The sequence below is a fragment of the Stigmatopora nigra genome, chromosome 19 (genome assembly GCF_051989575.1).
Source record: "Stigmatopora nigra isolate UIUO_SnigA chromosome 19, RoL_Snig_1.1, whole genome shotgun sequence".
Classification (NCBI taxonomy): Eukaryota; Metazoa; Chordata; class Actinopteri; order Syngnathiformes; family Syngnathidae; genus Stigmatopora; species Stigmatopora nigra.
This window is the reverse complement of record NC_135526.1, coordinates 3,181,675-3,194,595: the sequence shown is the minus strand read 5'-3', so window position 1 is coordinate 3,194,595 and position 12,921 is coordinate 3,181,675. Positions and strand designations below refer to the sequence as shown.

The window sequence follows — 12,921 nt, the reverse complement described above, 5'->3', positions numbered from 1 at the left end:
CTGACAGGACGGTATCTATTACAAAATGTATACACCACTCATCTTCACAAGGGTCGAGGACTCTCAATTAGTGGCCGGCCAATCGCAAGTGAGAATGAGAGGGACAACCATTTATAACCACACTCATATCTAGGGGCAATTTAGATTGTCCAACCAGCCTACCATGCATGACATTGGAATGTGGGAGGAAACCAGAGTACCCTAGAATAAACCCACGCAAGTCTGGGAGGACATGCAAACTCCACACAGGTGGACGGACCTGGATTCGAACCCCGAGCTGCACAAGATACGATACATATAAAAAACTGCATCCGTTAACAGTACATATAAAACATAAACAGCATGACGGCGCCATCTTGGGGGAAAAAAATACATTATTTGGACAACGTCGGTGGGCCGGATTAAAAGGCCTAGCGGGCTGGATGTGGCCCGCGGGCCGTAGTTTGCGCTCAGCACTCACAAATGTTACTGTTGTTCTTAAATAACTGAGTAAAGATTGAAATGTAATAAAGACAAATACAAGTTACGTCTCAATTCGATCTTATTATGACTAAGTTAAAAACATGTCATATTACTATACTCCACCCGTATGTAGTTGTTTGGTATTACAAAGTAAGGATGTGATAAACTGGGTTATGTCAGTCAATAGTGATTGGAATTTGGAAGGATAGGTAAGAAGATATGTCGTGACTGGAAATGGTTATGCAAGCACTTCGTTCCAGTGGTTTGACATTTCTGCCAAGTGGGCTAAGAATCAAGGAGGCGGCAGTTAGGCTCACATGTGCACAAGTGCGTCTTGAACCTCATCAGCGGGGACTGTTTGCAATGGAGCGCAGCCAAATTCGCTCCCGAATGAAATCTTTTTGTAGTCTGCTCGCTCGGCCGCTCCGAAACAGGTTTTACATCTGCTGGCACACAAGAGAGATGTTAGAAAAACAGACTTTTGATCTTTGACCTTTTTACCTGATGACCCGAACGAAGCATGTTGGAGCAGCGCCTTTCTCAACTTTGCTTCTCTTGGACAAAATATTTTTTACCTTTGTAACTAACCCTTCCTTGCATTTTTTTACCACCAGTAAGAAAAGTGAGCCCTTTGGAATTCACAAGTATAGGAAACTTAAAACTAGTGTTTGTTTTTCAGACATTGACTGCTATTGACGGTGATGGACATCCAATCCATTTGTGTCCAATCATTATTTTACACAGCATGTATTTTTTCAATTACCATTTGACATTTTTATTATCATTTTATGCTCTAAGAAGACAAATTTTCCTTATTTTAAATGTATTTTTTTTCTTCAATCACTTATTGCCATAAAAACGACCAACATTAAACATGTTACTTTTTAAATCAATAAGACATTTCACATTACTACTGTGAAAGATATTATGCTTGCTATTTATTATTGTAATTTTGAATAAGAGTTGTTTTATAATCTAATGTTTGTTATAATTCATTTGATTCAAAACACACTTGGTAATACTACTGCAAATATCATTTCATATTGTTTCAATAATGTCAACTTTAAAAGTTTTTACTACATTTTACAAAATGTATTTTACATCTTTGAAGAATTCCTTCCAAAACATCCTTATTTTTGTAATACTATACCCAACTAATTTCTGTTTTAAAGGCAAAGCGTATTGAATTTTAGATTTTCTTTTTTTAAGGATGTCAGACTCCACAATTTGTGGGGGCAGAGCGCGCGCTTCACTGCAGGGGTGCTAGACAAAAAGTCAAGGACGTAAGAGGGGAAATGAACAAAGCAGAGCTGGAAAGCCACTGACAATTAAAGTAGATTCATGTCCGTAATATCCAAAAGTGAGTTATTTTGTAAGCTAACAATGCCCACTAGGCAAACCAGAAGATGATGGAGTGAATAGATCAAAATGATGGTGTCACTTTCATTGTTTAAAATTGTGTAACAAGATCACACAAGACTGAATGGCAAGGTTTAGTATCACCTAATGTGTGTTGTGTCTTCATTTGAAATGGACAGATTTAGGTCATTTTATACATTTATACCTACATATCAAATTTGAGGAAATGTGGTCATGGGAAGTCAATGTTTGTATTCAGGTTGGCACCGTATGAGGAACTGTTATCCCGTTACTCAGTGCGGTACGTGTTTGTGCAAGATTAGAGGACATAAACATGTGAGCAGACTTACGGGGGTCGCACGTACCGCGGCGTCATCGCTCAGCACTGATGACAGCATCTGCCCGTAGGCCGCCGTTGTGTTAGCGCTGAACCCCACTCTCAGAGACGGTCGCCATGGTCACCAGACGCTTTAATGGAGTCATGCATCAAGGCGGCACACCTCCACTCGTCGGGGAGTATGTGGTCAATCAAAGAGCAGAAAATAGCAAAGACACAGTTGGCTTAAGTGTATAGTACAATCAAAACAGTCTTAAATGCACTTGATGATAATAATAACATGTCAGAAGGAGAAATTATGATTACAATGGGAATATGTAAGATAAAAAAAGTCACTTACTTTCACTGAAGATCTGCAAGAAAAAAAAAACATGTTGCAACTGTTGCAGTAAAGATACCCACAATCCAGAAGGTCATGTCAGCAGTGCCATAACTTGATTGACGCCCCCAGGTGAGGTCCCCAGAACCATAAACCTAAGAGCACTCAATCATTCAATCACATGGAAATCCCAGGTGTTACAGCATGATTTGTGGAAACAGGTGAGTGCCCTTTTTAACTTTATCTTATAGCCATTCAGCTCGTTTGACAACAGACTCAAATAAGAGGGAACTTCATTCAACCAAGTCAATTATCATATTGTCTTTAAAAGTGTTTTTTGTCACCCGTCGACAATCGCTTCTTTGCATTTAGATAATGTTGCTACTCCCTCAAGCTTGGCGACTTTGGTACAATCTAGGATATAACGGGGATATAATATAATTATTTTTGTCACATTACCAAATGATTAATATCATATGGATTGAGAAAAAAACAGTTCACAGAATGTAATGGAGGATTACATTCACAATATAAACGGAACTACAAACATTACAGGTCACGATTATAGATGGTTATTACTGTAATGGACGAAGCTATAGAAAATCAGAGGTAGTGAAATTTGACAAAATAGCAAAAATGGATAGACTGGTCTTTCAGATAAAGCTTCGAGAGGAACGTCTGACAGAACAGCTGCTCCGTTTGCATTCACACCCACTAGAGGATGACCGACGTCAAGTGGTGTTGGCGCGTTCCGGCCCCGAACTCAATTTTCAGCGCACCTGATACACCACTGGCCGTGCGCAGCATGGGGTTGTGACACGTTTCGGGTCGATTTGCACGCGCAACAGACGAGGGACAAAACGCTCAGCGATTAATTTTCCGGCAGCCATCTGTGCAAGTGGGAGTAGAGCTGCTTGAGGACTTTATTGTACGCGCGTTTAGCCTTTAGGCCAAACATACCTGCTGATATGTGGGTCAAGGACTGTGTGGGAGGATTTACATGACTTCATAAACTCATAGTATTCTATACAATACCAATACAGGAGACTGAAAAATATACTTTTTAAAATTAGTTTAGCTGATTTTTAGTAGCTCAGCAGTCAGCATGCTCGACTGCTGAGATGTCAATTGGACTTGAACTACCTGTTTCAATATTGATTTAGTAGTACAATTGTTTTAATAATAACCTATTTTCAATGGAAAAAACACAGCTGCCTGTATGTTGCCATAAATTATAATTTTTGCAATGTATACAAATCAAAATAGATAAAAACAAATACAATAGAGCAAATAAAAAAACAGCAGTAAAACATGATCATTCATCATCCCAAAAAGAAGTTAGTCGCTTCTCCAAAATGCAGTTTGAGTGTCTGAATTTGAATTTTGGTGGTAACTATGGCAACTATGGGTGCACAATCTGACGAGTCCCGGGCACGGTTAGGTGGGGCGCCCTTCAAATAAAAATGAATTCTCTTTTTTCCTGCACTTGGTGGGGGCCTCAATGGATTCACACTCATTAGACAAGTGGTTGTAATCATGTGCCCCCTCTTATTAAACTATGCATATTTCATTGTGTTCCGCTCACAGTTTGCATTATTACAAGTGGGGCTTGATGCCGTGGGACTTGATTAGCTAATGAGTGACGGGAGGAAGGATTGGGACGTTCGGAACTGATGGGAAAAACTCAACACTTGTTTTCTACAGAGGCTCATTTGACGCTGGTAAGTTTAGCTAAAATGGAAGCATAAATTATGGAAAAACCTCCCTTTGATTGGCTTCAAAGGCCTGACATTTTATCACGCAACATTTCAACAAATGTCTCTCATTTAGGATATAAATATGGATAATAGTGCATCCTTGCAATACAAAAGAAATCTCTATACAAATAATTTCAAAAATAAGACTCATGTAATTTGTAAATTTAAGAAAATTAGTTTCCTAAAATAAAAACACAGTCAAAACAGCAAAAAATGTATATATTTGCACTTATACATTTAGTAGAATTCAAAATCTTTATATATGTATATACACCTATATGAGTATATACATATATATATGTATATATTTTTTTTAATTATATATACATACACACACACACATACCTACCTTAGAATAAGAGGCAGCTGAATATTGCATTATGCTTTTCATGTACCGGTGTGTTTACCTGTATGCATGTTTTCTCAGCTGCCAAACAATAGCCTCCTCCTCCCTCCCATACCCAGTACTTTTCTTCACTATGCCCTCGCTCGTCCACCTCAATAAAAAAAAAAAAATCTTTGCAAGTCATGGCTTAGTAACACAAAAAAAACTGAGAATGCTCTCCGTAATTTTTATTTGTTCCTCACAATTCATTTTTAAAACCAATAGCAAAAATTCCAATCCAACGTTAGGCCACAGACAAAAACACAAGAACGTGTGCCAAAACACACATTAAAAACAACTTCAAGTTATGAACACTTTAGGGGATTTCCTAACCTGGCTCTTGTTTTCATATATTGGAAGTCATTTGCATCTCAGAGAGTTTTGTAAACTGAACATTTTGAAAGATTGGTGACGTCGACGCAACACTGTATTTGGAATTATTTCAGAATTTTGTCCATACAGCGTACAGCTTTCGACGCCCCTCTTAATCAAAGACTGGTCTGGGTCCCCTTTGGGGCTTGACTTCTTCTTCTCCTTTAATCATCCCTACGATTGGAGCTTATCACCTCCCAGAGGAAGGCCGTGTGTGCATGCCTGACCCGCTCTAGATAACAAGCCTCCCTATGGAGGAGCTTCTCAGGATCCTGACTTTATCTGCGCCCTGCAGGGAGGCCGCTTAGCTGGTTTGGATTCGAATACATTTTGAATCAAACTGAGGAGCTTCATCTGGCAGCTGCCATAGACGACAACAGACGTCCAAGCCATTGGAAGAACCGGTAGGAAAAGTAAACAACCCTGAGGCTGAAGACAATTAGTCAAGTTGTCCCCTCCTCCCTATACCTTATAAGACAGTCGGTCCTCAGGCTTTCGGTTCTCCTCAAAGCTTGTAATGAGACACATGAAAGAGAAGCCAACTGGCACAAGGAATCCCCTTCCATCGAGCCCACCCTTCAGCTCTAATGCATACATTCACAGACTTTTTTTTTCCTCTTCAGGAAGTTCCAAATTGGACGTAAAGCTCCTTTTCGTATGAATCTTACAGTTGCGGTTTGCCTGTGATCTTTGGGTACTGCTTTCAAGTGTCAGGAAATTTGAAAATCAGAAAGGAGCAAGTGACAGGAATATCGCTATTGTGACCTCATGCAAATGAATGGGTGCAAAAGTTTCTTTCAAAAAGATTGGCTTGTGTCCCAATTTTGAAGAATAATGGGAGTGAGATGACTCTAAGTAGAATTACTGTTAAAAACTACAGAACATTTACATTGGGTTGAATTGACTTAAGGGAGCGGCTGTGTTTCAAGGCTGCCACCTTTTGGGCATATTTTTAGACGTAAAATACAAAGATATCAGTTTTAAATGAATTTTTTTAGGAATATATTTTCTTGCTACACACACACACACACACACACACACACAAGTGTGTAGAAGTACTGCACGGACTGAATCATTTTTTTAGAAGCCAGACTATAAATCAAAGTAAATAGATATGTATATAGATTTTGCTGTGAATTAATCTTTGTTTTTAGTACATGATGCTAGTTTACATCCTTGGGTGTACTTTTGTAATATTGGCCAATAAACACAACACCAATGAGCATAAATAATAAATTTGAGGTCAATAAAAGCTACAAACGTGAATGTCCTAAAAGGACTTGGGCTTGTCTTGGTTCATCATGTACTTGTGGTAAACCACCCCCAGCGTGGTGAAGAAGTTGCCCAGGAAGAGTGTCATGTAGGAGCAGCCGCACATTGCCACCTTTAGTGACAAAAAACAACAACAATGTTTTCCTCCAAAAAATTGATTTAGATGCATGTATGCACTCATAAATCCATGAAATGGCCTACTTACTTGCCACTCTTTGCATTCTGGAAGCTGGAACATTTTGAAAAGTGTGAGGCTGTTATACAGCTGCCAAAACTATAGAGGGCGAAACCAAATGTTTCAATCAAATGTTTAGATGACTTTTACATCTGTAGATTGGCAATCACTGACAAGCTCCCATTGAAAGTTTATCATTCACTATATTAGAACAAAGTACACTAACACCACTACTATTATTACTACTAGCACTACTAATACTAAGACTACAACAAATACTCCTACTACAACAAATACTACTACAAATACTACGACTACAACAAATACTACTACGACTACAACAAATACTACTACAACTACAACAAATACTACTACAACTACAACAAATACTACTACAACTACAACAAATACTACTACAAATACTACTACTACTAAAACAAGTACTACTATGACTACAAATACTACTACTTCGACTACAAATACTACTACAACTACTACAACAACTACTACAACTACTACTACAACTACTACAAATACTACAAATACTACTGCTAATGTTGGCATCAGGATGGGTAACTAAAATGTCCAAGCACTTTATATTGAACAAAACATTTCACTCACATGACCAAAGAACAAAAACGGCAGCAAGAAAGTGAGTCCCCTCCACATCCAGGATTGGAAACCCTCTGGAGTGATACAAAAACATACATGTTGGTACCTATACTGGGGGAAAAAAGGGTACTTGGCACAAAAAAGGGGACACAAACCGACGGTCAGGTCCATGTTGTGTCGTTCTCCAAGGGCACGTAGTCTGTACAAGCAGCCACTTTGGTAATAGTATTGCAAAAACTGGACAAAACCTAAACAGCAGTGACAAGTCCAATCACACACCGGAGCGTTGTTTCAATATGATGTGAGATACGTTACTTTGGTACAGGCAGTATGTGAGGAACTGGTTGCGAAACATTTGGTAGAGAGTCCCCTCCGGCCTGCGTAAAGACATGAACACATTAATGTTAGGGTAGATGGGAAGTATTCACTTATTATAACATACATCAACATTAGGTGTAAGAATATTTCTTAATACATTTAGGGGTAGAATCAATTATTTTGACTTTGTCATTTTTCAGTTTGATTTGGACAAGGATGCAGACTGACCATGTGAGCATCACTCCGGACAAAAAGGTGGACACGTAATGATGGAACACCCACCAGCCTCGGATCCTGAAAACAACATTGCCTCAATTCGGTGACCTCAATTGTCATCGCCGATGAGTTGTCGGCCGCACCTTGAACCGTTGTTGATGAGAATGCTTTCGCGGATGGTAAGCGTGCAGTAATACCATACCAATAGAAAGTTAAAAAGGGCATCTAACGCTCTGGGAAAGAAAAGGAAATGTTTTTGAAAAAAAAAAAAGTTGACTTTTTTGTGTATTTTACCATCTTGTGACTTGCCTGGAACTGAATAAAAAGCGACACGAGAAAGAAAAGAGGAAAAGGATGACGGTGAGGATCAGCTTAAATTTTTCATATTCATCCTTGTAGGCAAATCTGGAGAAAGGAGACATGAGTGTGGGCTCTGGACGTCGGTCACCGTGACGACGGACAGGGACTTACTTTGACTGCTTATTGAGGAGTGTGACATTGACATTTCCTAAAACAAGAGTGAGGTATAACCTGGAATGGAAAAAATCAATGGCCATTACAAGATCTTCTCTAAACCAAATCCATCCCACTACGTTATTTTGTGTGGCTCTATTAGTGAAAATCTACTGGCATCGTCGATGGCCATAAAATTCTTCAAATAAAAAAATATTTTATACTTCTTCCCCTTTTTGATTCAAACAATGTTCCATTCATTCAGTTTCTCTACCTCATAAATAACTGATAAATACAGAGAATATTTTCTTATTCCATTTCATTTTTGGAACCGATTATCCACACAATGGTCGCGGGGGGTGCTGGAGCCTATCCCAGCTAAGACACATACCTAAGGGCATGATGTGGAAGGAAACCCTCAAACGGCGGAATTGTGAGCCTCACACACTATCCAAGCGCCCCACCCATCTATGCTAATATACAATTGTAACAATAAGTGAAGCAAAGAAAACCAACCCATTCTTCTTTGGCAGAAAAGCTTCCATCTCGGAAAAAGCGTTGGCTCGTTCTTCTATCGCCACCTGGATGTCGGCGATGGAATCCATTTCCTCTGGAGTTAACTTTTGCTTCGGGTGCTTGACTTTGCATCTAAAAATAGGGAAAGCACGTGGGTTGTGTGTCTCAACACTTCATCACGTGCAGACATGTTTGTGTACAAATGGTTAGAAAAAAAATATATATAAGCCAGCTTACTGTTCTAGGGATTCTGTGAGATCTTGTAGTTTTTTCCGGTGACGCGAGATAGCTGAAGAGCAGCTGTTTTGCAATTTGGTGACTTCCTCAAGCTTTACTCTGTACAAACGATGAGTGTCCTGTGGTGCAAATGGAAAACGACTGTTTTTTTGCATAGAATTCCTGAAATGTCAATCAACTACCAATTGAGAGGTAGATGCCCAATCCATTTCAAGTGGGAAGGTTGACAGCAAATGAACATCCGTTTATTCGCTGCTAACAATCTTCAAATACATAAGTGAGAAAAAAGATGATTTCTAACTGTTGAATTCTGGAATGTTGCCCAATTATACTTTAGTATAGTTTTTCTAATGAGTGTTTGATTGGCCACATGTCATCTAAACAATATTTATGCAAATATTTACTAATTTTATAAGCAAAAAAGCGTTTTGCACAAATAAAACATAGTAATAATATTACAACCATCAGATCTTCACAACATTGTTTGCCAATTAGAAATGAATTCGTTTTTCTTTACTTAACTTATTTCTAATATTAATGATCAATATTAATCAATATTTTAATTTACAAGAATTACCAACTCGTGGTGATGTTCTGAAATAACTTTTCGTTGGTTTTTGCATTCAAACCCAACGTTTTTATTCACTCTTGCTTGCACAAAAATTGGAGGAAAATAGGAAAAGGTTGAAAAGAGGATTATACAGCAACGCCTACCATAGTCGCTCGCCTCTGGGCTCCCTCTGTTGACGTCTGCCAACATTAAAACGCGTACAAGCAAATGTAATAAAAAGAAACATCACCTGAATCTGTTCGTAGTCCTTTTCTATATCTCCCCATTCGCGAAAACACTCCGACACACCCGTCGGGCTAAACAACATGTTTTTTTTCAGCGTGGATCTCTAAAAAGTTGTGAAAAAGTCAGTAACAGTTGCTGCTCTTGTGTCACTACTTGATTATAACAACTTACCAAATCCGCTGAAAGATTTCAAAATAATGGGCAGCCATATACCAAAACATGATATACCTGGAAATAAAAGTCATAGTTGTATTGACAAACTGTTAAATCTTATATTTTGAAGATCAGTCAAATATTTCCAAACTATACTACAACAATAAACTCAAGCAGGCAGTATTATACAATGTAAATATAATAAACAAATTATAAGCTTTGTATGTATAGATAAAATAATATAAGGTGAACATGTATTTTAATTAAAAAACTATATAGTTTAAAAATAAATAGTAAAACAGTTGTGGTCCGGTGACCATGTGTTTAGCACCTCCGCTCCACAGTTCTGAGATCGAGGGTCTGAAACCAGATTCAGAAGCTTTTTGTGGAGTTTGAATGTTCTTCCCATCTTGTGTGGGTTTTCCCTGGGTACTCTGGTTTCTCCTAAGGGGAATGTCATGTAAATACTCCATTTTTCAGCTATACTTGGAGTTGGTTGGCCTGAATAGTAGCCCGGGTTAGAGAATCGACATAGTTGGTGTAGCTGGGTGGGTGCTCTGTGTCCGAAGACGAGCAAATGCTGTTGACTGAAGAGTCTCCTGGGGAGAGATCCTAGAGAAGAAGAAGAAAAAATGCAATGTGATGAATTTAAAGCATTTTAAACCAAGTTTGACTTTTCCCCACCTATCACATACCTTTTGCTGTAATACGTAAAGTGAAGTCACCATGTTCTTTCCATTGCGCTGGGACACCTCAGAAGGCGCAACCACTGTAGGAAGAAATTCAATTCATTCAGATTTTGATGATATAAAATACAATCATTCTTTATTGAGCTTCCATTGGGGAAATGCAGCTGTTCCAATGGAAAAAGCATACAGTCAGAAGTATAAAAGTGGTCAATATTAGAGTCATAGTGAAGACAAGTGTTAACATCTATTACAAAATAGTATACGTATGTTTACTCAGTTGCCACTCGCTATGTCTTTGCATTTCCTATTCATTTTGATGGATTTAATCATCTTTTTATTTGATTCTATGTGTGCACAATTTTTTTTACACATTACCTGAGTTGCAAGGTGCTGTCCGTTGGTTATAAAATCTGGAGAAAGAATTTCTTGAGGGTCGCCCCTGCCTAACACAAACGCAAAACATTGGCTTTTCAACCTTCATTTTTTTCCGATTTTTTTTAATGCACTTACTTACTTTTTAGATGGTGTCCAGCAAGCACAAATTGTTACCAATGTGATGAGCAGGAAGATGCCACCAGTAGAGAGGATGATATAAATGGAACTTCTTTCTATTAGGAGAAAAGACTGGTGGTTGAATTGTGTTGGAGTTTAACAATTCATTTAATACAAAGCCCTCACTTTATTTAGAAATGCCAATAAAAATAACTATTGTAACTGTGTTAAATTACCTAACATAAAGGTACAGTTGCATACATACTTTCCAAAGTTAGACATGATTGAACATGAGTTGACTCACTGTAGACACCAAGCCTGAAGGGCGGACTCGTTGCCACGCCGACGGGGTTCTCCGCCACGCAGCCGTAGATGTCGTCGTCCACCGAGGTGACGCGGGTGATGGTGAGCAACTTCCCATCCGGGGACAGGCGGAGTCTACTGTCATTGCCCAGGGCTTCGCCGCCCTTCATCCAGCGGTACCCGGCTCGAGTGCCCGTGTCGTGCGAGCAGTCGAGGACCACGTTTTCACTGCGCTCCAGTACGGACGGCGACTCTGTGAGGATGTGAGGTATGGAAATAGGCTCTGGAAAGGCACAAGGCAAAAAAAGGTAGATTTTTTTGTGCCTCCAATAAAATAGATGTATTTCTTCTGACCAATTGAATAATATCAATGAATACATCTGTAAACCATGAACAAACAACAGCTGTTACGAACATTTAGTAAAGGTCTGCAACACTCGAAACTTTGAAAGTCAATCGTGTGTTGTAAAATTAAAACACATTTTTACCTTGACCTTACAGGAAGGAGGAGCCTTACCGTCCACGGTGAGCGCAACACTGCTTTCGCCCGCAAAAGTGTCATCCGTGATGGAAATCTCCACATCGTACGTGCCTTCATCCGACAGCTTCAAGTTGTGTAGGAGCAGAGATCCGTTCTGGAAAATCAGGATTCGGTCTCGATACTCAGGCCTTAGGGTGCCCACAATGTCTGTTCCGATGGTCTGCACCACGGTGACAGATTTCTCACGCCGGAGTTGCCACTTGATGACGGGTGGGTCGGCGCTGAGGCTGACATAGCCCACCGACAGGAGGGCCTCTCCGCCCAGTGTACCGCGGATCAGGGAGGTGGGGTGTGTCACGTTCACTGCCAACACTGCACCTGCATGGAAATTACAGAATATGAGAGTGTACTTCCATAAGACGGATTACTACTTTCCTATAAAACTGGACTTTGACATCTTGAAACCTGAATGGGTGAATTCTCAAATGAAAAGGCGAGGGGGGAAATAGCCAACCAGCCATTTTATAATTGAGACCGGGTATCTTTTGCTTTGCTACCGGAAGGCCTTTTCACACAGTATGAGAGCGTCACCATGGTAAACTCTGTCCAAGTCTGTAGGACGCACAGGCCAGCATCCGCTCACAAAAGTGTGCATTGTTCCTATTTGGCAGGCACAGAGTTGCTCATGGTGATTGTGAATCCCACAACAATGCCTGACTTAAATAAATCTATAAAAGCTTTAAAATACTGAAATAATCCATTCAAAATGCTCAGAAAATCTCACTCTGCTCCCAAACTGCTAGTGAATAAACATGCTACAGTGAGTGATATTAACCTCCAGATTTATTTTTTTACATTACATAGCAAAACAATCTCCATATTATAAATGGACGCCAAGCCCTTGTAGTACAAAATTTAATATTATAGTCTTTGACTACCAAATGTGTTGTCCAAGCCAGGTCATAAGAGGTTAAGATAAGTATAGCAACAAATTATAGGATTTATTTATATACTGAAATAAAAATAGGAACTAACCAGTATGGAAGATGTCCAGGCAGGATAGAAGCACAATCCAAGGAGCGATCTCAATTTTAAAGTCAGGCACTGCCATCAACATCATCTTCATCTTGACTTTCTGGCTTTGTCAGTCACGCCCACCACGTCCAGGAGGTGGTGACGCCAGTACTGGAAGAGCTCGACCATTGGTCCCTTCTGCA

General features: G+C 39.5%; 2 protein-coding genes across 2 annotated transcripts; both read right to left on the bottom strand.

Annotated features, from left to right (window-relative positions):
* Positions 1 to 4,793: 4,793 nt before the first annotated feature.
* On the bottom strand, positions 4,794 to 9,812 carry tmem120aa (transmembrane protein 120Aa). The gene is made up of 12 exons (XM_077740516.1): positions 9,591 to 9,812; positions 8,791 to 8,909; positions 8,554 to 8,685; positions 8,056 to 8,115; positions 7,894 to 7,989; positions 7,728 to 7,817; positions 7,597 to 7,662; positions 7,366 to 7,427; positions 7,206 to 7,298; positions 7,060 to 7,124; positions 6,469 to 6,537; positions 4,794 to 6,375 (listed from the first exon to the last, which is right to left on the bottom strand). Exons 1-12 carry the CDS (start codon positions 9,666 to 9,668, stop codon positions 6,262 to 6,264), a joined length of 1,044 nt encoding a protein of 347 aa, XP_077596642.1. The 5' UTR covers positions 9,669 to 9,812; the 3' UTR covers positions 4,794 to 6,261.
* A 32-nt stretch (positions 9,813 to 9,844) lies between these two features.
* LOC144212548 (hepatic and glial cell adhesion molecule-like) lies at positions 9,845 to 12,898 on the bottom strand. Its single transcript, XM_077740515.1, has 7 exons — positions 12,740 to 12,898; positions 11,741 to 12,082; positions 11,225 to 11,506; positions 10,943 to 11,036; positions 10,804 to 10,871; positions 10,435 to 10,508; positions 9,845 to 10,351 (listed from the first exon to the last, which is right to left on the bottom strand). The coding sequence occupies exons 1-7, from the start codon at positions 12,828 to 12,830 to the stop codon at positions 10,220 to 10,222; spliced, it is 1,083 nt and encodes a 360-aa protein (XP_077596641.1). The 5' UTR covers positions 12,831 to 12,898; the 3' UTR covers positions 9,845 to 10,219.
* Between the last annotated feature and the right edge of the window lie 23 nt (positions 12,899 to 12,921).